Here is a 26,809-nt window from a genome sequence, read left to right as displayed (position 1 = left end):
AAGTGGTTTCATCTTGCAACATAAGTAGGGGTTTCACGCTTGGATAAATATGTTGAGAGGCAATTAAAGCATTGGACATTTGCTTTTGTCTCCCTTCAACATTTTAAGGATACATTACCTATCTTCTTATACATCAAAAGCGCATTCCTTATTCTAAGGAAGTTGGAGACATATCTGACTCGAGCGGTGCCAACAGTTTCAGCATGTTCTCATCTCAAGCAAACCTTCTAGTTTAATGCATAAGTCACATGTTTAAGGTGTCCCAACTTAGGGAGAGAGCCAAGTTATTGTTTCAAATTGCTTAGTGCGGCTACTTATTGGCCTCGTCACATAGATCTGAAAGGATAACGTGATACTTTTGATTCTCAATATGTGAGAATAGTTCGTAGTAACCAGAAAAAAACACAAGGAATTCTTAAATTGGTAATGCAAAAGGCATTGCAATCTTGTGGCCTTTATAACCACCAAAACTATAATTCCTTGGGCTTTTTAGGAAGAGAAGGTTGAAGATGTGGGTTGTTTGAGTTTCTCCCATGTATCATACAAAGAAATTGAAAACGATTTAGTGGAAGAACAATCTCAGGTAGCCATGGAATGAGATGGTGTGCCCACTAAGTAAACCATTTTTTATGAGGGAGTTCATTTTCAAGGAAGAACAATCTCACGTAGCCATGGAATGAGATGGTGCGCCCACTAAGTAAACCATTTTAAATGAGGGAGTTCATTTTCAAGGAAGAACAATCTCAGGTAGCCATGGAATGAGATGGTGCGCCCACTAAATAATCCATTTTAAATGAGGGAGTTCATTTTCAAATAAGAACTATGTGCCTGGAATGGAGATTGTGATTTGTTACTAGGGTAGGAAACATGGTCAAGAGTTCATATTTTCTTTAACTTTTCATTTTCCTCCTAGGATAATAGAGATAAAACTATGGTGTCATCAAAGCAACATATGGGCTATGTATTGAACTTTGGAGGGTTATGTTTTGAATTTAGAGTGCCTTTAGGAAAGGGGATGAGGGAGTATCTACAATGATAGACTATTGTTAAGGCTACTCATCTCCCTTTTCAAGAAAGGGAATGAGGGAGCATCAATTATAATGTTAGAGTATTGAAAAGGCTACTCATCTCCCTTCAAAAGAAAGGGGACGAGGGAGCATCAATTACAATGTTAGACCATTGAAAAGGCTACTCATATATCCCCTTTAGGAAAGGGGATGAGGAAGCATCAATTATAATGTTAGACTATTGAAAAGGCTACTCATCTCTCTCTCTCTCTTCTCTCTCTCTCTCTCTCTCTCTCTCTCTCTCTCACACACACACACACACACACACACACACACAGTACGCATGTGTGCACATGCACGCACACACAAAGCTCCCCTTGGTGGGAGGCTATTTTATTATTTTCTTTTATCACTTCTACTCCTTACATTTTTAAACTCTCACAACTTTCTCAATTAAATGTGGTCATTTTCAATATTGGGTCTTTAATTAATAAACTCCCCTTAAACCTTTCCTTTGTTTTTGCCTTTTGTGGGGGTTGGACTCCCCTTATGATGTAACTTTTTCTTCCTTCATCACTTCAAATACTTGCATTTTCTAACCCTCAAAAGAAATCATCGTTGTTTTTAAATTTGCATGTTTGAAAGTCTTATTCATGTTCACCTCATAAACCTTCCCATTGATAATCTTATTGCCATGAAGGTATTTTTTTGGGGATAAAGCAATCATATTTTATGATTTATTTACTTGGATTGTGTTTCATTCATGCCTAGCATCTCGCCAATCTCTTTTTCTCCATGCCAATGGTGGTAACCTACTCGTATCCCAATATCTACTTAGTTACACGTTTTTTTATTAAGCTCATTCACTTCATTAGCTTTCACAAGTTGTTAACTTTGTGCTATTGCTAGCATCCTCACAAATACCCGGGGCTAAGATGGTTGAGGAAACTCAGAGGTTGGGGGATTCATCTCAACTATGGTTTCTAAGCTTTACTTATTTATTACTAGATTTATCGCCTTTATGTATTCCATTGTTATTCATCTTAATGATTATATGCTTCTTGTCAAGATAGTCTTTTTGCATTGAGCATTGTATTTGGCTTCTTACTTGAGTAAGTCAAACGATTTATTCATTGTATACTCTTCTTTACTTGATTCTCTATTGAGCCACTCAATCTAGTGGCATTTTACACTAATTTCATATTTTTAATGCATTTACACTATGGTGTAATATTCTTTACTTAATTCTATATTAAGCTACTCAATCCGATGGCATTCTACATTGCTTTCATAATTTTTATACATTTACACTATGGTATAATATTCTTTGGAAAGAATATACTTTATAGAAAGAACTTAATATTGCTCTCGATTATCCCTCGTATTTTTGAAGCCAATACTATTGGCCTTTACTATGTGTTGCTAGCGTAATTGATATCTCGTAGTTTGATATGTCTATTTATTGATATCTAATTTTTATTTCACATTACATCTAATTAGTTAGTTTTTGTAGCTCTATTGGGTTTATTTGAGATATGTTGATCACACATTAGTCCTAGTGGTTATGAGTAATCAATACATAAAAATAATCATGGTCGAACATGTATACTCTTCCAAGGTGTAATTTATGCACATGCATTATGGATTGACCTTTTAAAGCACTTTAGGTCTACTTATATATTCCTTATCGCATTGTAGCAATTGGAAGTATGTGATCCTTGTAGGTGAATGTGGTTCTAGCCAAGAGAGAGAGTGAGCACAAGGAGAGATGAAGAGATCAAGCCATGGTGGCTTAGTACATAGACATGGGGGGAGAGAGAGAGAGAGAGAGAGAGAGAGAGAGAGAGAGAGAGAGGGGGGGGGAGTCATTGCACAACACAACAATGAAACTACTATGATAAACTTCCATCATATACAATGTTTTATATAGGAATCAAGGCCCTATCTTATGTTCTCTTAATAAGGGGGTGTTCACACACCATTGGACACTTCCTAGACTCCAAAATATCCAACAAACCTACCTTCAAAGTGGAGGAGATGTCATCTAGGAGAGAGAGACCTTCAGTATGATGATTTGGGATCTTAGACTGTAATTACACGGTGATACCAAAAAAAAAACAATGATGCCAACACCCAAAAATCTCATGTCAGGAATGATACAAGAGCTTGACCATATAGAATGCATGATCATGTTAGGGCACATTCATATGCTGAAAACACGACGCAGACAATAGGGGACAATCCATGATAAAGAGGTAGCATGTATGGCTCGTTATAGCAGGGGACAACCCACGATGATAAAGAGGCAGCAAGGATAAGCACTAAGCTATTTATGGACAGCTAACTATCAAAAGATGTAAAGCTTCATCATGCATACATTAAAAGAAACGCATCATGTGGCAGGCAATAGAGTGGATGGCATGCACGAAAAATGCTGCATTAAATGATAAAAAATGAAAAGTATGAGAAGTGAGTGATGGGTGTGTTGTAGAGAAAAATGCATCATAGATGGTGAGAAACAGACTAGATGGTGAACAACACAAAGAAAAATGCAAGGTTGAATGGATGCAAGACATGCAAAGATTAACACAATAAAGATATCATATTAGCATCAGAAAAATGCCAGGTTGAATGGCGGGCAGCAAAAAAATGCCCGATTGAATGGTGGGCATCAGAAAAATGCCAGGTTGAATGGTGGACAGTAGAAAAAAGAACACATTGTGGTGGTGTGATGTAGGGTTCACCCTTGCTCTATACCACGTAGTTGAGCATGGTTCCAGCTAAGAGAGTGAGTGAGTGAGTGAAAGAAGGGATGGAGAGATCAAGCCATGGTAACTTGGTGCATAGACATGGAAGGGGAGAGGAGACATAGAACACATGAGAGAGAGAGAGAGAGAGAGAGAGAGAGAGAGAGACGTTTCACATCACAACAAAGATCATATTATGATAATATTTCCACCATGCATAATGCTTTATATAAGGTTCCCTTTTGCTCTAATATCATGTAGGTGAACATGATTCCAACCAACGAGAGAGTGAGTGGAAGGAGAGATGGATAGATCAAACCATGGTAACTTGGTGCATAGACATGGATGGGTGGAGGATAGAGAGCTGTGATGACATACGAGAGAGAGAGAGAGAGAGAGAGAGAGAGAGAGAGAGAGAGAGAGAGAGAGAGAGAGAGAGAGAGAGAGTTTTGTTGCACATCATAATAAAGATTGTATCATGATAACATTTCCACCATGCATCATGCTTTATATAGGCACCAAGGCCTTATCCTATGTTCTCTTAATTAGAGTCACACACAATTGGACACTTACTAGACTCTAAAATATCTAACAATTCTTTTTCTTGAAGAAGTAGAAGTTTTTTTCCCATGCTTACTGTGCATGAGCTAGCTTCATATGCTCCTTATATTTTGGCTAAGCTTTTAGGCAAATCAACTCCTAAAAATAATATCCCTTACCCTATTTATCCTAGCAATGATGGCTTGTAACTTGTTTCAGTTTCATGTCATTGTTCTACTTCATTAGTGGGGTTCATAGAATTGTTGAATTAGTGCTTTCTTACCTAAACTTGTGGTCATATGTGTTTATCTTGATTGAACTTATGTCTTAATGCTTTCTATTTTTTGAATCTTGGTGTTGGTCCTTGTCCTTGGTTCTAGTCCTTATACCATGATTACACTTAAATGTTTGTTAAAAGCTTGGTACATTGTTAAAAAAATATGTCATTCATGTGCACCTTTAAAGCAGAGGAAGGATAAGGATTGGATGATGGCATGAGGAATCTTTTATAATGTAATGTAGTGTGACTAGCTAAAGGCTAAGAGCCACATTACACGGAACTTTTTAACTAGGGGAAGGTTTCTCATGCCCATTCTCTATTGTCATGGCCAATGGGAGTGGATATTATAGTTTGTATATTTTTATCATGGCAAGGTGTCAATTGAGTATGTTGATGTATCCATTATATCTAAAATACATTCTAAAGGCTCTTGAGGTGTCAATTGAAAATTAACAGCCAATATTACATGCTTACTAATGTGTCATGATCTGATAAACATAAAGAATGGATTCCAATATTTTAAGTAACTCGATTGTACTATTGGGATTCGTTTTCCCATAATTGGTGACCAATGATGGTGAAAAGAAGGAAGAGAGAGGGAGGGAGGAAGGGGAGGGGGAAATGTAAGAAGTGTGTGCTAATGTACAATGTGCACATTTTGGTCTAAGTAAGTTAGTTGATTCATTGAATTTGAAATTTTGTTGACCTTTCACCTTTGAGAAATAGTCCCATCATTTGAATTTAGTCGAGCTTTCACTCTTTAAGGAACCATTTCTCCAAGCCATGAAGGAAAAATATTCTTAAATCATGCATTTCTCCAAAATTTGAAGGAAAAATGTTCTTCAGGCAGTAAAACATAATGTGATTACAAAACCCTTTACAACTAGCTACTCATTCTAGATGCATGTATGTGGGGTGCTTGGGAATTGCCCAAATATCTTCCCACTTAACTTGACCCTTAAAACCTTGGCCCATCTTGGTGATTACAAAGGACACATCTAATGAAATTTGGTTGGTAGTGAAACCCTTTATAGAGCTATAGATAAAAGGAAAATTTGGTTGATAAATAAGATGACACATCTAGTGAGGATTAGTTAGTAGCATAGTTATTAAGAACTTGTACATAAGAAGACTTAAGATCTAGTAGTTTGTAGGCAAACCATTTGTGGGAGAATTGGAATATTGGGTTGTTAATAAGATGACACATCTATAAATGTAATCCTTTATAGAGCCATAGATAAAAGGATAATTTTGTTGGTAAATAAGATGACACATCTAGTGAGGATTAGTTGGTAGCATAGTTATTTATGAACCTATATATATATATATATATATATATATATATATATATATATATATATATATATATATATATATATATATACATACATAAATAGACTTAAGATCTAGTAGTGTGTAGGCAAACCGCTTGTCGGAGCATTGGAATATTCAGTAATTTCATACCAAAAAAAAGTATAATGTTTATTACATTCCTTAAAGTATTTTCAAAGCTGTAGCTTAGCTTGTGTTAGTGTGTGCACTTGAGAGAATTTTCCATATCACTAGATGCAAAAGGCCCAAGAATTAGTGACTATATAATCATGTGGGTTGTTTGAATGTTAACGGGGATAGCCATGGAAGCGCTTATTTTTTACTTACGGATGCCAATACAGGCATAGGTAATGCCTTGATTATATACAAGCATAAGTACACCATACTTTTACCCTCCTGTTAGTCGCCTCCGCAAAATATATCGAGGAGTTCGTTTTCAAAGAACTGATATGTACCCTTGAAATGGAATGGAGATTGTGATTTGTTGCTAGGATAGAAAATATAGACAAGAATTTAGTTTTTACTTGCCCCCTAGGATAAAGATCAAATTGTTTTGTCATACAACCAACATAAGGGCTATGTATTGACTTTTTGGTAACTATGTGTTGACTTTTGTAAGAGCATAAATAAGAACTTTCGAATGCCTTTATGGGAGCATAAATTACAACTTTAAACTATTGAAGAGGCTTCTCATCATCATCATCATCTCTCTCTCTCTCTCTCTCTCTCTCTCTCTCTCTCTCTCTCTCTCTCTCACACACACACACACACACACACACCCACACACCCACACACACACACACACACATACATGTGCGCACACATGCATAAACCCAAACACACACACGTGTACATGTGAGTGTGCACACATAATGCTCATTGAACACATGAAAAGAGAAATATTTCTTGCTTTTTATTAGGTTTATGGTTCACAAAGATACTTGAAGGAGGGTTACTACAATTGATAAACTTTGCTAACTTATTATACGGGTGATGCCAACTTTGATGCTTTTTGGCATACATACAAAGCTTTTATAAATGTCCAATTTTTGGATTTTTATGTTTGCCCAATTGTTTTATTTTAGATTCACATAGTCTCTGCATTTTAATAATCTTAATCTTATTAATGTCCACTTTGACATTGTCAAGCACATTTTCAATGTCCACCTCAACAAATTATAAGTGGTTTCAACTCCCTTACGAAGTAGGAGTTTCACATTTGCATAAATATATTGAGAGGCAATTAAAGCTTTGGGAATTTGTTTTTGTCTCCCTTCAATATTTTAAGGATACACCTATCTTTTTAACTAGTTCCTTATTCTAAGGAAGGTGGAGACATGTTTTGTCTCCCTTCAACATTTTAAGGATACACCACCTATCTTTTTAACTCATTCCTTATTTTCTAAGGAAGGTGGAGACATGTCATACCCATTTCAACATGTTTTAATCTTAAGCAAGCCTTCTAGTTTAATGCATAAGACACATGTTTAAGGTGTCTCCACTTAGGGAGAGAGGCAAGTTGCCAATTTATTGTTACAAATTTTCTCATTGCCCTCACTTTATAAGCTCACATAAAGTTGAAAGGATAACGTGATACTTTTAATTGGTGCGAGAGTAGTTCTTAGTAACTAGAAAAATTTTGCTCATTGGCCTCACTTTATAAGCTCACATAAAGTTAAAAGGATAATGTGTTACTTTTAATTGGTGCGAGAGTAGTTCTTAGTAATTAGAAAACATTTGCTCATTGACCTCACTTTATAAGCTCACATAAAGTTGAAAGGATGATGTGATACTTTTAATTAGTGCCAGAGTAGTTCTTAGTAACTATAAAAAAACACAAGGAAATTGCAAACTGACAATGCAAAAGGCATTGTAATCTCATGGCTTTTTGAACCACCAAAACTATGCATATCTGGGTTTAGGAAGAGAAGGTTGATGTTGTGGAATGTTCAAGTTTTTCCAATCTATCATAAAGCTCAATTGTGTTTATTGGGGATATGGAGATCACATTGGTCTATGTGGTTACGTGTAATCAATGTATAAAAATAATGCTGGTCGAACATGTCTACACGTTTAAGGTGTAATTTATGAACATACATTGTGGATTTAAACCACCTTCGAACTACTTATGATGACACATTAAGGCAAGTGGAAGTATGTTGATCATTTTGCTTGAAGGAAGGAGAGGGTTTCGCCCATGCTTGTGAGCTAGCTTCATATGCTCCTTATATTTTGGCTAAGCTTTTAGGCGAATGAATTCCTCAAAACAATCTCCCTTACCCTAGCAATGATGGCTTGCAACTCTTTTTAGATTTCATGTCATTGATCTAATTGCTTCACTAGTGTGGTTCATAGCATTGTCAAACTTCATTAGTGCATCCTTACTTAAACTACACCAAAACTGTGTCTAAACTTTTGGTCTTTCTACATTAGTAATTTCTATTGGTCCTTTGGTGTTAATCAATGATTATATATTCAATTAGATCTTCCTTTAATGGGCTCATGTGAAAATAATCTTTAGTTCAATACATTTTCCTCTACTTAATTTGTTTATCTTGATCAAACTTAAGGCTTGATGATTCATAATTTTTTGAATCTTGGTGTATTGGTCCTTATACCATGATGATTGCTCTTAAATGTTGGCAATTCATATATTCTTCAAATAGTTTTTATCTATAGCATTTTTCTAATCTTAGTTACTTTTGTTTATGGGTTTGCTTTTACATCTATAACATGTGTTCACTTCTATATTCATTGTCCTATGAGGGGTCATTTTTTGTTCACACACACACACACACACACACACACACACACATGCACACGCATGCGTGTGTGCACGTACATGCACAAATAGTGCCCATTGAACATATCAAAAGAAAAATATTTCTACTTTTTCTTAGGTTGGTAGTTGACCATGACTAATCAACATTACAACTAGTGATACCGACTTAGAGACTTTTTTTGTATATATCCATCCTTGGCATATATTCAAAGCTTTTAGAAATGTATAGTTTTGACATATTTCCCTAATTGTTTTATTTCAAGGAGTTACATAGATTATTTTAATCTTAAAGACTTTTTGATACCGACCTAGAGTCTTTTGCATATATTCATCCTTGGCACAATTCAAAGCTTTTAGAAATGTATAGTTTTGACATTTTTGCCTAATTGTTTTATTTCAAAGGGTTAATAGATTATTTTAATCTTATTACTGCCCACTTTGACACTTAACAATACTTCTTAATTCTCACTTTTGTAAGGAGCGGAGGCTTTACATTTGCATAGATATGTTGAGAGACAATGAAGCTTTGGGCATTTGCTTTTTGCTCCCTCCAACTTTTTAAGGATACCCCACTTTCTTCTTTACACATCACAAGCTCATTTATATTCTAAATAAGGTGGAGACATGTAAGACCCATGCTACAATTTCGACTTCTTTTTATCTAGAGCTAGCATTCTAGTTTAGCACACAAGTCACTTGTTTAAGGTGTCCCCAATTAGGAAGAGAGCCATGCAAGTCATAAAGTCATCGTTGTCAATTGCTCATTGGCCTCACTTTAAAGGTCACATAAAGTTGAAAGGAAAATGTGATACTTTCAATTTGGTGTAAGAATAGTTTCTAGTAACTAGAAAAAAACATGGAATTCTCAAACCAACAATAATGCCAAAGGCATTGCCATCTATTGGCCTTTTGAACCACCAAAATCATGTGCCCTTGGGCTTTTTATAAAGTTGTGGAATATTTGAGTTTTTCCCATGTATTACAACAAAATATAGGGCAAGGACAATCTTGGCCAACCATAAAAATCAAATGGCCCTTCTTGCCTCTGAGATAAGGTGCCATATATCTAAGGGCTTGCACACACTTGTCCCACCTTGCCTTCACCAATGCTATGTTTATTTCCTGTCCATCAACCTGATGAAATCTCTTTATCCAAGCACTCACACCTTGGGTCCATTATCAACAAGCTAGCTAATGGTTGAGTCCATAAACACACCCTTCCTTAGGCCAAAATAACATTATGAATTAAGAGCTCATGCCCCTCTTTCAATAGTGCCTAGGCTCACCCACCCTGATCAACACGATAGCTAATTGTTGACTCCATAAACACACCCTTCCCTAGGCCAAATGACATTATGAATTGAGAGCTCATGCCCCTCTTTCAATAGGGCCTAGGCTTGCACAAGTGGAGGAAGTTTTTGAAGCCCTTAATGAGATTACTTACATAACATTTTCCTATATGATGGTTAAGATTTGGATGCACAGTTGTGATGGGCGGATAGCTTGGTTCTGCCCCTCATGTTTGTCAAGCACATGTGGTTGTGTAACTAGCTTGAGAGCCATGTTCCATGATGTGCTTTTGGGGGTAGCAAAGCACCACCAACACTTAGTTTCATGTTCATGATTAGAAAGGTCTTGCCCCTACCCTTATATTTTAATGACAACTCTCTAGTGTAGTGAGAGAGAACTGAACCTAAGCCCTACCTAGGAAATCGAAAAGCCCTATCCAACACACTAATTTCAAATATGTTTTTTAAAAAACGTTAAAAACCGCCACCCCCTATGTTTTCAAAATGATTTTGAGAATTGGGGATTTTTGTTGTTGTTGCAAGAGGTTCTTGTTTTGCTAATCACACAACTAATGGGGAGGGTGAGTCTATTCGAAGTCACGACTGTACAATAGAGCTTGAGTCTTTCGAACTTACGCCCTTATAATAGAGCATGAGTCTTTCGACTCATGCTTGTATAATAGAGCTTGATATCTTGTGCACGTGAGTTGACGCAATGTGTGTGGGTGGCGATTAGCGGACATGTAACATGATATTTGCTCCTATTGCATCTACTCATGTGAAGTTGGGATGGCCACCAAGTAAATGTTTGTAGCATTTCAATGATCTCTCTACACGTGTGAGTCTGCTATCAATCAGGTGCCAACAACCATTTTAGATGGCATTATGTCCTCGTGCATAATATCAATTTCAAATAGCGATGATTTTGCTTGTAAGTTGGTATCCTCGTGTGTGGTGTTTGAACTTTGAACGCTCTACCAATAGGATACTCCCTGCTTCTAGATTGCGGATTTTGGAGAATGATGTATAAAAGGAAGCTTTGAACGTGCAACATTTGAATGAAATGCTCTCAAGGGTGCCGACCGCAAGCTAGTGCAGTGAAAAAGTCGAAAGTTGAGAGTCCCGAGGTTAAGGGTTCGATTCCTCCTTGTGCACGGGGTGGCATGCATGGGTGTTTATGTTGTGCTTTGTCAATAAAAAAAAAGAGAAATGCTCTCAAGGGTAGGCCCATGATGAAAAGTTGAAAACGTTTGTGGGTGGGCCCTGCAAGCGCGAGAGGACTTTGCCATCCGTTGACAAGGCGCGGAATGGAGCGCTAGCAAAATGCAACACGCGGAGCTTCCTCGCTCTCTCGCCAAGCAATTTTATGTTCTCCGATCATCATCATCAAGGTCATCTTCTCTCTACCCTCGCCCTCGCCCTCGCCCTCCATAGCCAAAGCTCTGACCTCAGATCTCCCCTCTCCCCTATCGCCATTTCGTCTTAGCCATCTCCTTTCTAACGCAGCATCGATCGATCCTTGTCTTAAATGAAGCTTCCATCTGCCTCAGGTTCGAATCTCCGATTTGCAGAAAATCACGGCAAACCTTCTTCAACAGCAGCTGGAACCCTCTACTTAGCGTTGGTTTGAAGGCAATCTTCTCGCAGATTTGTACCATAAACGTGTCGATTTCGGCAAACATCTCGCCGAAGCCTTTTGCAATCACGGCATCCTAATTTATGCTGCAAGGGGTAAGCTTCTTGCCAGATTTCCTTGATTGAGCTGGCTTTATTAGCTGTTGAAGCCTTTTGAATGGTGTTTGTAAGGTAGCGTTTTGAATGAACTGGCCATGGAATTTGTTGATGCCTTTTGAATGAACTGGCTATGGCATCTGTTCATGCCTTTTGAATGCACAGGCAATGTCATCTTCTAGATTCTTTTTAATGAACCGTCCATGGTATCTGTTAAAGTCCTTTGAATGAACAGGTCTTGGTACCTTCAAATCCTTTTGAAACAAACACCGTATCGTATCTGTTTAAGCCTTTTGATTGATCAATAATCCTGTCGATGGTGTTGTTGCAGGGTATTGCATTATCGCAAAGTTTTTGAGAAGAATTCTTGTAGGGGTTGGATAGGGTTTTGAAGCCATTTTTGCCTCACATTGGGGCAGACTGGAACATTTTTGCTCTCATTGGGGCAGACATATCTTTGAGGACTTTTGTTGGAGTCTAAATACATACAAGGTTTCTGACAAGTCTTCAAATCATTAATGCAAGAGAAAATTTACTTATTGTCCTTGTGCACATTTAAGGAAAGAGAAGAGGTCTATCTTCCTTTTCTGTTGCAAGAAAAGACCCATTTCACCATTTTTTGTTGGAGTTTGGAGGCATATTTTGCAGCATTGAAGCTCAGCATGCTAGTGCCAGCACATGGAAGCTGTGGAAAGTTTGTTCTGCAATTTAGTGCAGAGATTTTGTTTATGGTTTCCACGGAGGGTTGAAACACATGCCATGTCCCGGGATTTCTGGATGCCAGATCAGAGTTGCAGAGTTTGTTATGAGTGTGACACTCCATTCAACCTATTCAATCGACGCCATCACTGTCGCATTTGCGGTCGTGTTTTCTGTGGGAAATGCACACAGAACACCCTCCCTGCTGTAGATGGACATCCAGGTATTTCTGAGGAAGGTGAGCGAGTGCGAGCCTGCAACTTCTGCTTCAAATTGAAACAGGAGGAACGCAAGCGTAATGATGATCAAATTGTGGCCAAACCGTGCACACCAGCACTCACACCGTCATCTTCAAGTTTCAGCCTTGCAAGCACTAGCACGAGCACCAGCGGAAGCTCCACATCATCATCGTCATCTGGAAACCCTGGTCAAATGCCTCCGGCATATGGCTTTAGAGCCTCTGCAGCAGATAGAATAGATCCTATTGCAGAAAAGAAGCAACGGAGGATTGTACGTCCTGGCCGCAGAAGCCTCAGATCAGTGTCACCAAGAGGAAGGGAGCTGTCTCCTAACCCCTATGACTTTTGTAGCAACAGGTAACTTAGTGCAACTTTGACACATGCTAAATACTTTCGTTGCTTTGCTTTGGAATCTGGAGTTTTATAGCTCTTTTTTTTGAATGCAAGAAGAGAGTATTTAAAGAGGCAATTTACTGTGCGCAGAAGTGATGATGATGAAACTGATGACCTAAAGGAAGGAGTATACCATTCAACAAGGATATTTGATGAACAGAGCCAGGAAGAAGAGGAGGAGGATAGCTGCATAGAGTTGGAACTTGCTGATGCCGCTCTCAACCATACTCCTAAAAATGTCACTATTTACACAGATGACGAGAACAGATGCGAGGATGCTATCTTAAACATAGAGAATACACCACGGGTAGAACGAAGCCTGTCTAAAAGGTCCGCAATGTCATCTGATGACTACGAAGGTCCAGAAGAAAGTGTGGACGAGAGCAACTTTTATACTCCCTCCTTGGTTCCGGAACCTACACCAACAGTAGGAGAAGAGCTTGTTGACGTGGAGAACAATGCATTGATCTGGGTTCCACCACCCCCAGAAGATGTAGATGATGAACTGGCAATGAGTATGGTGGATGATGATGATGATGGCAATGATGAAAGTGGTTGGGGCAGCGTAAGTAGCACTGATTACAGGAGTCGAGAGAAAGCAACTGCTTCACAAGAACAAAGGAGGGCCATGCAGGCTGTTGTAGACGGACATTTCAGGGCTCTTGTGGGACAGCTACTTGATGGTGAAGGTTTGGATGCAGATGAAAATGAGATGGATAACTGGCTGAATATTGTAACAGCTTTGGCTTCGCAAGCAGCAAGTTTGATAAAGCCAGATACAAGCAAAGATGGAAGCATGGATCCGGGTGGCTATGTGAAGGTCAAGTGCATTGCAGCTGGCCAGCGCAGTGAGAGGTAAATTAGGGGGGTAACAAGCTTCATGTGTTTATGGATGTTCTAGTGATGTGTGATTGACAAGCTCTTTGTAGACTTTTTTTAGTCATGAGAATGTTGCTTTTGTTGCATAACATGATGCTGAATTATAGATGACTTCATTTATTTTTGTTTGGCAGTTGTGTTGTCAAGGGGGTTTTGTGCAAAAGAAATGTTGTACATCGGCGGATGACCTCTCGGTACAAGAATCCAAGGTTACTGTTGCTGGGTGGTGCACTTGAGTATCAGCGTGTTTCTAATCAACTTTCTTCCCTAGACACTTTGTTACAGCAGGTAGGTCACAGTTTTGCTCTTTCAATATGAGGTTAACAAGGCAATCTCTTAATGCTTCGTGGTACCAGCCTGCATGGTTTTGTATTAATTTGCTGCTGTCATATTGTGTCATTATTTTCTATGTTTTAGCGTCGCTACTTTCTTTTTTCAAGTTTGCCATCCTTAGTTGTATTATTTGTCAACACATGCTAGCAAGACCACTAAACTTGATAAGTAAATCTGCAAACTGGTGTCTGTAAGAGTGATTGTGCTCGATAACAAGCTGGCATGCAAATCTCCTAGTGCTTATGTGCAGTAGCACTTGAACTTGGACTGTTTTGGAACCTTTTTTCATAGTCGATGAAAGACAGCTTGCAATTGGAAACCGATGATTTTTAGTTGCATGGTTAAGGGGCCAGGTCAACATTCCACCTTTTATTCATACTTGTATGTGAAGAACTCATCCCAGTGCAAGCTTCTCACTTTTGATGGTCCTTTGATCTAAAGCTATGATCAAGAAAGCACTTGGGCAAGCAAGATTCAAACCTTTGCATCTTTAATATTGTAGATGTAAACCTTATATGCTTATTGGCAGTCTGACAGTATAGTTACAAAACAGTTATTTCTAGTTTGCGAAACCTTTGAAGAGCTTATAGGGTGAAATGTTTCAAAACCTCTGAATGAAACTTGTTTTGCCCAATTTCGATCAACTCCTCCCCATCCGCGTCCCCCCCCCCCCCCCCCCCCCCCCCCCCCCCCCCCCCCCTCTTTTTTTTTTGGTATGTTCTATTCCAATTCCTTTTCTGACTTGGTTCTGTCTGTAAATTGCCCAAAATCTCTCCTAAATTTGTGACTATGACCATCTTTTTGTTGGGTTTGTTCTCATCCTTCCAACTTGTTGTAGGCAGATGTCCAATATATATATATTTTTTTTCAGAAAGGAGACTTTTGTTTAAGTATGAAAAATTTTACAAAATGGAGATTTCACACCAAGCAAGGTGGAGATCTCAACCAATTAGGAGCCCTGTGCTGCCAATAGGGTCCCGAATGAGAGGATGTGAAAAAGATACCAATGTCCCACTCTCTCATAAACTAGGCGCGCTTCCTCTCCGTAGACCTCAAAGATCCCTGGATTCTGGCCCAGGTAGCCATAATGGTGTGAATAATATCACTCCAAATTCTGCAAAGACACTGAGAAACAAGAACGGGAGTACCCTCAATGGCCTTAGTGCATCTAGCCTTCTAGATATTCTAGGCTGAGATGCTAGCAATAATCTCCCAAGAATTGTCTAACCTTTGTGTCGGAGGGACAAAGTGTGAAAGTGGCATATCCTGAAGACAACACTGCCGAGCAACTCCTTGCCTAACCATAATGGCCAAGCTCCTGTCAGTCCCCTCGAACCTCAGTTGAGGCCCAGATTGTGTCAACCAAATGATAGAACCAAAAGAAATGATAGCATCCCTCTTAATCCTACCAAAGAGGTGTGCAATCGCAGATCAAACCCTCTGTACATCTAGGGCATGCTGGGCAACACTAGTAACAGACCTCCACTGATTGGTAGCCAAACCACCATGAAGGGAAACCCAGATAAAGGAGGAAATATGTGGCTTCCTATAAGAGTGCCACAACCTCCGCCAAAATGTCCTCTGAATGTCAATTGAAATGCCATAAGGCTCCCAATGGGGTCTAAGAGTAGGGACACTCTGAATGTGTCCCAAGATAAGATGTCTGGCATTCCGCACCGTATAACTGAAAAAAAGCATGCTTTTCAAAGGATTACAAGCATCCTTCCACTCCCACTCATCGGGGTCCCAAGGCAAATGTCTGATAGGGCAGCCACCATACAATCAAAGGCTAACACTCTTTGTGATCATCCCGGGAGGGGGGGGGGTTGTGGTCAACAGAGACGTGCTTCCCTAACCTGCCAACAACTCTGACTGGACGAATCTGGGGACCCTCAGTAAAGTCCTGCACATCACATCTCTCTAGTTGCCATCCATCCTGTACAGAAAAAAAGACTGGTACATCATCCTCCCTAGGCAAGGAGATACCCATAACCTGAAGAGGAACACCTGTCCCAGAGAAAACCCCAAACCAAGAACGATGACTTCCAAAAAAGATCCAGTAATCCAGTGGTTGGGAATGGCTGCATCAATCTGTGCAATCCTTCGGCCAGAACCTCTCAAATGCTGCGTGATATCCAATCTCTGCACCTCGCTAAGGCTCTGAAACCTCTTCCAAGCCAGCAACTGTGGGGCATAGGGTCTCCTAGCCAGCCCAGAGAATATGCATAGCTGCCCCAAGAGGCCTACCATGCACATCTAAGATCAAATCATTCCATAGAATGGGCTGCGGGTTAGCTTCCTCCGCTGAACGCGGGGGGATGTGTACCAAAAAACTCCTCAGGCAGTCCCAGGTGCGTAGGAGGGACCTAACTAGGGGGGACGAAGGGGAGCAGTGAATTGCATCTGAAAAAATAAAGCGTGTGCTGAGAGTCCAGTCACCTCCGCGAATAGGTACACACTTCGCGATCTGCTGCATGAGAAAGTCCTTCCACGGCTCAGTGCCTGGAAGAAAGCCCCTAACAACAAGCTTACAGAGCAAAGCCTTACACTGCACCTCGGGGTCAATGATATTCAATCCCCCTTCCTGCTTAGGCCTGATAATGGTTTCCCAAGCAACTCTGGCCCTGGTGTGTGCATTTCCATCAAGCCCTGACCAAAGAAAGTTCCGAATAAGGCGACGAAGCTGGCCAATGCAGCCCTTATGAAAAATCCAACACGAAGCAATAAAACAAGACGTGGCTAGCAAAACTTGGTTAATCACCAAAGCTCTAGAGGCCAAGTCGAGCTTCCTCCTACTCCAGGGTTAAGGATGTCCGATATTTAACTCACTACTTAGTACACTAAATGGATTGCTTTGAAGTTCCGTTTTAGTTTATGAGACTCATGTGTTGTTTGAATTTTCTTAATGAGTTACATGTATTTTGTATCATTAAACTATTTTCGAGAAAGCTTTATTAATACTCACTATTTATATATATTATACATACATACATACATACATACATACATATAATATGTATGTATGTATATGTTTTTTCAAAACCTTGTGGTTTTTTCTGTGAGAGAAAAATGTTTCAAAAGAAAACCTTAAAAGCCCTGAATGTTTCTTGTGACTATGGGTCAGATTGCCAAGGTGGGATCCAAATCCATATGCTCATTTTCCATTCCATTAAAATTCTTAAAGGTTTTGCCATCGAGGAGTTCTCCACTATGATTTTTGCTACCCCTCCATGTATGGGGTTTTGCCTAATCATCCTCCTAATCTTGGGGGAGATCTTCCACTATGACACCATTGAATAGATCACTTAGTTCTTCAGCCCCTCAAAAAAAGTCAGTGAGAAATAAAATTGATTATGCATGAGCTGGACTGACTGTCCATTTGGCATCTGCTCTTCTTCCTACTGAACATAGAGCATCTTGGTGTAAGTTTTCATCTCAGAAAATTATTGAGGACATCCTTTTCTTCTTTCTTGTGCCTGCTGCCCAAATGCATGTGAGTTTTAAAGCGCTTTTCTCAAGTGCTTTTGGGCAAGAACTATATATTCAGCCATTCTCTCATTGTTGAGACATGTAAAAAGACAAGAGAGCTCTCTAGCTTTAAGAACTTGTACTCAAGACTCCTCCAAAAGGGGTTTTATGTAATATAACTTGGAGTGGGGGGTTGGCCCAAGTCTATTCAGACCCCTAGTGTGGTGTCTTCTTTCTCTACTCTCTCTTTTGTTTATTTTCAGATTTTCTCAAGGTTTGACACGTGAATTTGTTGTTTTCTTGAAGATAAAGCTAGGTATCCGTGCCACAGCCCTTACGGAGGCCTGCCACAATTTACTTGCCTTGCACAAAGACAAGTGCCTTGGCTTTGATGGTCTGACCACCTCTTTTTTCATTGCTCTTTGGGATGATATCATGGACTCTCTGACATCTGCTTTTAGGAGATTTGGGATACAGGTGTCATGCCTCTGGTTTGGCCAATGTTTTGATAAATTGATGCATCTCATCCGAAAGGGGGTGTCAGATTTAGGATCATACTGTGGAGGCCTGTGGCTTAATAGGGTACAGCATATAAGATCCATCTTTAGGCAATTAGGATCAGATTAAGGGGGGTGGCAGATTTAGGATCATACTGTGCACGTGGGGGCCTGTGACTTAATTGGGTACAGCATAAAAGATCCTTGCTAAGGCAATTAGCCTTAGATTGCAACCACTGCTCCCTGATCTCATTCATGTCTTCCAGAGTCCAGACACGTTTTGTTCATGGGAGGAGTATATATATATATAAAAGAGATTTTGCAGAAAGTTGTTGCAAGAGTGGTCTTAGATGTTAAGATCAGGCAAGTAAAAGCCTGTGAATGGGTGTAGCTATGGTTTCTACAGTTACTCTGTATACGACTTCATTGGATTGAAAGATCTGCATACACTGGTCAATGAACAGCTTCTCACTCTCATTACAGCATCTTGTATTATTCATGCTTTTGGTCTTGGCACTTTCCTGCTCCTAGAAGATGATATAAAATGCACAGAATGAGGATCGAGTCGACAGTGAGGTGGATGTGTAACAAGCTCACTTTAGCAAGTTTGTTCTTCTTTTGTAGGAAAAAGAGCACCTCTCCATGACTGTATCTAGAATCGAAGCACATCATCCGAATGTTGTACTTGTGGAAAAGACTGTCTCAAGACAAGCCCAAGAAAGACTACTTGCTAAGGAGATTTCTTTGGTGTTAAATGTGAAAAGGCCTCTTCTAGAGCGTATTGCTAGGTGTACGGGTGCAGAAATAGTGCCTGCTCCAGATCATCTTAGCAAGGCAAGATCTGGACATTGTGATTTATTCCATGTGGAGAAGTTTGTAGAGGAGCTTGGAAGTGCTGGGCAATTGGGAAGAAAACTTACCAAAACGCTCATGTTTTTTGAGGGTTGCCCAAGGGCATTGGGTTGCACGGTAGGCTCTCATACCCAGATTGGAGCTTTTCTTTCTTTGTGAAACATTTCTGTACTCAATTTTTAATTTGTTCTTTAACTTTTCTAGGTCTTGCTTAAAGGGGCCAATGGGGATGAGTTAAAAAAGGTGAAGCGTGTTGTCCAGTTTGCAGTCTTTGCTGCCTACCAGCTAGCTTTGGAAACTTCGTTTCTGGTTGATGAGGGTGCCACAGTACCAGAACTATCATTCAAATCTCCAATCAGTGTTGCCTTGCCTGATAAGCCATCAAAATCTGACAGGTCTATTACAACTGTGCCTGGTTTTTTGCTTCCTGGTCCGGGGCATATACCAACTGGAAGCTCTCAAGCACAGCAGAATCACACTGTGAATGCCTTTTCTGATTTGCCTTTCCCTTCCAGTAACATTCCAAGCTGGGGTGATGTTCATATGAACTCATCAGTGGCTGCTGTTTCTGCTCCATGGTCTGTAACATCTTCATGTTTCTCGTCAAGAAACAACTCTCCGAATGCAAGCCCTCGAGCTACGGATGTCCAGGAAGCCTCCAGCAGGGGTTTTGGTAGCAAACAGGCTAGGATAAACAACTTGTCATTGGTGTTGCCAACAACAAAAAGCCCACCTCTCAGAACTGGTTCCAAGACTAAAGCTTCTATGCCTGCCTATGGGGCAATGCCTTCAAACTCGGTGCATGGATCAATTTATAACATGAGTATTGGGTTTCAGAATCTGGCCAGCATACACGGGCAGGTGATAAAATCATCTGGGGCTTCATCAAATATTCCTGTATTTGCAGAAGCTGATGGTTCGGGTGCAGTACAAGGAATGCTGAAGGTGGACTCTGAAGTAGGAATCGCTCAGGGTTCAGAGCTAATGGCATCTATGGAAGCTCAAACTGGCTCTTTGTGGGAGGACCATGATGCTAATCATGAGGATTTCCCGCCATCACCATCTGATCATCAAAGTATTCTAGTCTCTTATTCGAGTAGCTGTCTGCGCAAAGGATCAGTTTGTGAAACAGGCCAACTTTTCAGGATTAAGTACTATGGAAGCTTTGACAAGCCACTTGGGAAATTTTTGAAGGACAATGTCTTCAACCCAGTAAGTTTTCCTGATCTCACTGACAAATTTGATTACTACAGATCATGTATCTATGGAGGTGGCTGACATCTGTGACCGCAATGGGATACTTTTTGTGCTTTTTTACAGAATAATGGATGTGGGTTTTGTGAAGAGACCAGAGATGCACATATTCACTGCTACATGCATCGACAAGGCAGCTTGACGATTTCTGTACGTCACCAAACTGAAGTCCTGACAGGAGAGAGAGAGGGGAAGATTTGGATGTGGCATCGTTGTCTGAAATGCACTCGTGTCAATAATGTCCCTCCTGCAACTCATAGAGTTCTGATGTCAGATGCAGCTTGGGGTCTGTCTTTTGGAAAGTTTTTGGAGCTCAGTTTCTCCAATCATGCTGCTGCAAGCAGAGTCGCAGCTTGTGGTCACTCCTTGCACAGAGACTGCCTTCGATTTTATGGGTACGACATTTCTAGAACCTTTGTCATTCTTCAAGTTTTCTTGTTTTTACCTTCGGTAACTTTTCTTTGACATCTATTAAGTCTGATTTTGTTTCTTATAACACAAGTTGAGATTGTTGTAGAACAGATTTGGCAGCATGGTAGCATGCTTCAGATACGTCCCAATCAATGTCCATTCTGTTTATTTGCCCCCATCTAAGCTGGAGTTCAATAATCCCGAGCTAGATGAGTGGTTATTGAACGAAGTCGAAGAGGTACCTATGATTTGGGAGTGCATTTAAGTGCCATATAACAAATTTCTTCTCTAGTGGAGATGCTGTATTTTTGTTTTCTTCCATTGAATGCTGGGTTTCGTGCTCAGGTTACAGATAAAGGGAAGCTCATTTTTGCGAAGGCTTTCAATACACTTCGTGAAATAGAAGAGAAGGCAGCGAGCTATGGAAGTGGGAAAGCTCCAGAAGCTAGGAGGAGTATAGCAGAATATGAGACCTCATTGATAAGCGATCAAAAGGCCTTCTTGGTAAGCCCATCAATATTTTCAATTGATTTATAGGTTTTCAATTCAATTGATTTATAGGTTTTCAATTCAATTGATTGATTAGGAACTTGCCTGCACACAAAATTGTATAGCCTGCTTGATATGTTATGAGAGGGAAGATTAAGAGTGTCTACCAACCTTTTCCAGGAGACCTTGCAAAATGCGGCACCTATGAAAAGAGAGCCAGGTCACTTGTTTGCTGACATATTGGAACTTAATTCCACAAGGCGGAGCTTGGCTGCTTTGTCTGTTGTATGGAGCAAGCGCTTCCATCATTTGCGTGCTTCATTTAGATTGCAGAAGGCTGCCTCCATTTCTAGATCTGCTAATTTAGATGATCCATCCATGTTACTTGGGAGCAAGGACATCAATTTTGCAAATAAAAGTTCAAGGCTTCTTGAAGATCATGAGACATGCAACAACATATTGGGTGATGCTTCCGAGCAGTCCAAACCAGTGGGTGTCCAGGCCAGTGAGATGATATATCAAGCAGGAGGCTCATTGCATGATGTCAACATGCAACCGGGTGATCAGGATGCTGGACAGAAGATTGACTTTCCTAATGAGCTGGTGCTTAACAATGATGAAGCTGATACAAAGCCTTATAACTTAGCCTTCTTTAATCAGTTACGAGAGGATGATTATGAAAACATGGAGGTTAAGGCTCTCAGTGATTGTAGAATTCCTGAGAATGGGGTATTGCTTTTGTCCAATAAAATAGCTGAAGACTTGGATGGATCCAGTGTAGGAATGTTGTCAGTTGCAGGTTCAGACAACAGGTTGTCATGCAACGAGGAAGAAAGTGAGTCTAAGTTGGTAGAAAACAAGCCTGGCTTCCACTCTGATATGCTAGAAGATGACCTAGTGCGGAGAACTTTGTCTGAAGGTCAATTTCCCATGTTGCCAGATCTTTCTGATACTTTTGAAGCAGCTTGGACAGGAAAGGGTCACACTATTGAAGCACATACTGTGAACATCTCATCAACTGGGCAAGAAATTGCTTCTCAAGGCTCTGTTATAGGCCCATCTGCTCCTGTTGATGAGTCTGCTAATCTACACGGTGCAGTAGAGTTGGAGGCTTCTTTTGAGACTGCTGCAGATCCTGTTCTAAAATCTGATTTAATAGGTTCCTCTTCACCTGAAGTAGTTGGGTTGAGATCTGATACTGTGATGGCAAGCACTCCCACTTCACCTGGAAAAAATGGTGGCAAATCAGATGATTCAGGAGGTTGGGTTGGAACTCCCTTTTCAAACTTGTATAGGTCATATAGCAAGGGTTCTCAATATTCATTAAATGGGTCACACACACCAGACTCACAGTGGCTGTACAGCTCATACACGATGATCCTGCCAGATAGAATTTTCCTGCCATTAGGAATTCATGATACTGTGATCCCTATATATGATGATGAGCCTACCAGCATAATAGCATATGCCATTACGTCCCATCAATATCAGGCTCATTTGTCAGACAGATCTTATGAGAAAGAGAAGTTCAGAGACACAGACAAGGAGAATGAAGGAAAGATAGAAAAGGACAAGGGGAAATACTTAGAATTCTCAAGCACAGAGTCTGTGTTGTCTCATCCACTCCAATTAGTAGAAGGCTCTTCTGAACAGAGTGAGTTTACCACCAAGGATAAGAGCAACCATGTGGATGATATTTTGCATGCAGGCTTAAGAGAGAGTGGGAACCTGCAGTATTCCAAGGCTACACATGTGAAGGTGTCATTTACAGATGATGAACCTCAAGGAAAAGTTAAGTACATGGTGACTTGCTATTATGCAAAGCAGTTTGATGCTTTGAGGAAGACATGCTGTTCTGATCACATGGAGTTTATCCGCTCTTTATGCCGCTGTAAAAAATGGGGTGCACAAGGAGGGAAAAGCAATGTGTTTTTTGCAAAGACTAAAGACGATAGATTTGTTATCAAACAGGTTACTAAGACTGAACTCGAGTCCTTTATCAAATTTGCACCAGAGTATTTCAAATATCTCTCAGAGTCACTGAAATCTGGAAGCCCTACTTGTCTGGCGAAAATTCTTGGCATCTTTCAGGCCAGTTATCTTTACCATTTCATTGTTTAGACAATTCAAAAAATTTCAATTTCTCTATTTTTAAAAATCTCCTCCTCTTTTTCTCCTTCTCCTTCTCCTCCTCCTCGTTTTGCTCATGCCCCTGCTTATTCTTATCGTTCTCTTGCTGCTTATTCTCCTCCTGCTCCTCTCTCTCTCTCTCTCTCTCTCTCTCTCTCCCCCCCCATCTTTCTTCTTCTTCTCTTCTCTTGTTCTTCTTCTTCCTCTCCTCCTTTTCTTTCTTCTTCTCCTCTCTCTCTTCTTCTTCTTCTTCTCTTCTCTTGTTGTTGTTGTTGTTGTTTTTTTTTTTTCTTCTCTCTCTCTCTCTTCCCTTTTTCTCGTCTTTACTCTTTTCCTCTTTTTTTTTTTCTTCTTCTTTACCTCCTCCTCCTCCTCCTCCTCCTCTCTCTCTCTCTCTCTCTCTCTCTCTCTCTCTAGAAATTGTTCTGTTATCAATCTAGAAAAGGCACGAGTTTATTTACGTGGAAGGTTATTTTCACAGGTTACAATAAAACATGGAAAAGGTGGCAAGGAAGTCCGGATGGACCTTATGGCAATGGAAAACCTTTTGTATGGACGACATGTAACTCGTCTTTACGACTTGAAAGGTTCTCTCAGATCCCGCTATAATGCAGATACAACAGGGAAAAATAAGGTTTTGCTAGATCAGAATCTTGTGGAGTCAATGTTGACCAATCCTATTTTCATCAGCAACAAGGCTAAACGTATACTGGAACGGGCAGTGTGGAATGACACCTCATTTCTTGCGGTTTGTAGATTTTGACTTTGCTCCGAGGTGAGATATTCAGTAGGTCTATTGGGTGTCTAATTGCTTTAAGTGCTTGGTGTGCCTGCAGTCTGTGGATGTTATGGACTATTCCTTACTTGTGGGAGTAGATGAGGAGCGGCAAGAATTGGTAGTTGGTATTATTGATTTTATGAGGCAATACACATGGGATAAGCATTTGGAGACTTGGGTGAAGGCATCCGGCATTTTGGGTGGCCCAAAGAATGCGGCACCGACTGTGATCTCTCCTAAACAATACAAAAAGCGGTTCCGGAAGGCCATGAAGAACTATTTTGTGATGGTTCCTGATCAATGGTCACCTGCCACGGAGATTTTTGGCCCATCACATGTTGATTCTGTTGAGAGTTTTCAATCATCATCTTGAGGTCATTACTTTGGAAGATAAAAGTAATGTAAATATGTTTTTATCCTCTCATATTCAACCCACTATATTGGGGGGTGGGGATTATTGGAAGGCCCTAACCTAGCTGTTACATGGAATTTTTCTTCAAGAAACGGAGATTAATTTTTCCCTGTAGTGTGCTCTATGTATCTTGCCTTGAATCACAGGTCTATATTGTTCCTAATAGGCCATTCTCAACTAACTTATCTGTCTTGTAATCTGGTATAGTCCACTAACATGCTTTTGGATTTTGCTGATTCATTTGTTTTAATTTTTTAAGTTCTTGTATGTCCTGTTGTTTGGGAATGTAGATGCTTATATATGTCATGCTGATGGGCAGGTAGAAAGGAACCTTCCTGGCACTTTGACCATTCATGAGAAAAAAAATTCAAGAAGTTTGCGAAAAGGGTGAATATTGAAGTATCTGCTTCAACCTCTATTTAAGAGGTGAGAAGTTCCCACAGCTCTTTTCCCCAACAAACGCCCCCCCGCCCCCCTTCCCTTCAAATCACACATTTACAGCAGCACTCTGAAAATTGTCTCCTTGATCTTTTCCTAATGTGCTGAGTGCATTTTGTCTCTCTGGATTTGCAGACTGTAGCTGGCAGTTCGTTCTGCTGAGGAGCATACATGTGAATGCCCTAATAGCATGTTACTGGCTGCATGATCTTGTGCTTATCATCATAACACCTTCAACGTCTCACATGATGAGTTTGGGTATGTTGTCAAGATTAAAAAGTTGGTTGTTGATCCTGTGTTTTGTTCAAATGTATTGATACTGTATTTTCAACAAATGTAAATGGATCGTAAGGTTCTAGTCTCTCTTTTGGTGCAATATTGCAAAACCAGTGAACAAGATACTATTGTTCATCTTTAAGTGCAGGCATCATGGTGAAGTGTAATGATACTGGGAACATTTCAAGAACTTGATGATCAAAGCGATTTTTTGTCTGAAGTGCAGCACTCAAGGCAGTGATGTTTTTCTTGGCTTTGGTGTGTTTCTTTTGCGATGCCAATCCAGATGGACTTGTATCCAAATTTTATGTTCATATTTGACTTGCACCTACGGCATTTGGTTCTGTTTAGTGTTCTTTTGGGCATGTTTCTATAATTCATATAGACACCTCTGATCTGTATGCATTAAGTTCTCTTCCTCTCTCTCCCCCCCTTCCTCCTCCTCCTCCTGCTGCTGCTCTAATCCAAAATCTCTTAACAATTTCCATTTTTTTTTTGCAGACAGACATCATGATATTGTTGGTGTTTGGGATCAATACAAGCTCAATGTGTTTTTGATGCCAAGGGACCTGATTTGCCATAGCATTGCTGAAGCCAGTGGTTGATCATGTGCAAGAAGTCAAGCTCAGCTTGAACAGGTTCCTCTGTCAAACTTTCTGCTCCAAGGCTCTGCATTTTTTCTGGTCGCCAATTGCCATCAGCGTAGGCCAGGGTGAGTCCAGACAGTTGTACATGCAAAAACCCTGCACAAGAATGTAACCCACTTGAAGTTGACGTTTTTACAGATGTCCTGGCAGCTTGTTAGGCCAGTGATGGGTGCTGGGCATGTGGATAGAATAGTCAGTAGGGAAGACACCCTGTCAGGCAGCTGGGCAGGCCATGTGGACCGGTTTGAACAGCTTTGGGCAGGTTGGGCAGCAGGTCTGGCAGCAGCAGGTTGTGTAGCTGGTTGTTCAACAGGTTGACGAGCAGAAGGGGACAGATGTGCTCTATAAATAGCCCCTCCTCCCAGTTTAGGGATCTGCTCCCCAGATCAGGGACAGGTCAGCTGGACATTACTCGGGTTAGCCTCCACGTACCTACATTGGCGTTTTGCTGTAGGCCTGCAAAACAACGGTATTTCAGGAACCCCACATACGAGGTAGTCTGTTCTGGCAAGGACCTGTTCGGATCAGCAAGATCTCGTCTTTTGTTCAGTTTAGATATACATGCTAGAGTAGGAGATGTCTTTGGGTCGAGGATTAATATCTGCATTGTATTTTGTACTCATTTCAACTCCATAATAAAGCAATTACTTTGCAAGGTGGGTCTTTGGGACCCAATGATGTGTCTGGTTTATTCTAATTTCTCCCTGCTCTCTCTTCACTCAACACGCCAAAGTGATTGCACAGCTCACTCATATCCAAGTAATAGTAGTATCAAAGCTTCCACATGTGACACCTGTTGATGGTCGTACTTTTTAGCATGGTGTGCAATTCATACCTTTCAGCTGTATTCAAGCTCATTTTGACCCTTAAAATCAGAACTGGGTCAAGTAGTGCACAGCTGTCTTT

The 26,809-nt window shown here is 40.3% G+C and overlaps 1 protein-coding gene across 8 annotated transcripts; it reads left to right on the top strand.

The window, feature by feature from the left end:
- Positions 1 to 11,284: 11,284 nt before the first annotated feature.
- On the top strand, positions 11,285 to 26,558 carry LOC147630061 (1-phosphatidylinositol-3-phosphate 5-kinase FAB1B-like). 8 transcript variants are annotated; one of them, XM_086811679.1, is made up of 17 exons: positions 11,285 to 11,708; positions 12,040 to 13,003; positions 13,130 to 13,894; positions 14,053 to 14,206; positions 18,841 to 19,185; positions 19,273 to 20,280; positions 20,389 to 20,717; positions 20,845 to 20,971; positions 21,079 to 21,237; positions 21,403 to 23,313; positions 23,834 to 24,100; positions 24,189 to 24,504; positions 24,862 to 24,968; positions 25,116 to 25,238; positions 25,405 to 25,514; positions 25,758 to 25,894; positions 26,042 to 26,558. In XM_086811679.1, the coding sequence occupies exons 2-12, from the start codon at positions 12,387 to 12,389 to the stop codon at positions 24,501 to 24,503; spliced, it is 5,997 nt and encodes a 1,998-aa protein (XP_086667805.1). In that variant the 5' UTR covers positions 11,285 to 11,708; positions 12,040 to 12,386; the 3' UTR covers position 24,504; positions 24,862 to 24,968; positions 25,116 to 25,238; positions 25,405 to 25,514; positions 25,758 to 25,894; positions 26,042 to 26,558. The 8 variants fall into 8 exon arrangements, with proteins under 8 accessions (XP_086667805.1, XP_086667803.1, XP_086667802.1 ...); XM_086811677.1 differs by having other exon boundaries at positions 25,758 to 26,558; XM_086811676.1 differs by having other exon boundaries at positions 24,189 to 24,688; positions 25,758 to 26,558.
- Positions 26,559 to 26,809: the final 251 nt, after the last annotated feature.

This window comes from Cibotium barometz, chromosome 17 (assembly GCF_041138505.1).
Source record: "Cibotium barometz isolate CiBa-2024 chromosome 17, ASM4113850v1, whole genome shotgun sequence".
Taxonomy (NCBI): Eukaryota; Viridiplantae; Streptophyta; class Polypodiopsida; order Cyatheales; family Cibotiaceae; genus Cibotium; species Cibotium barometz.
This window is presented reverse-complemented; position numbering and strand designations above follow the sequence as displayed.

Bases quoted from the DNA above. Each gene is read 5' to 3' on its own strand.
- LOC147630061 (XM_086811679.1), top strand. From the start codon at position 12,387: ATGGAAGCTGTGGAAAGTTTGTTCTGCAATTTAGTGCAGAGATTTTGT. The intron at 20,281-20,388 runs GTAAGTTTTCCT...GCTTTTTTACAG, and splicing joins AGGACAATGTCTTCAACCCA to AATAATGGATGTGGGTTTTG. The intron at 21,238-21,402 runs GTAAGCCCATCA...AACCTTTTCCAG, and splicing joins GCGATCAAAAGGCCTTCTTG to GAGACCTTGCAAAATGCGGC.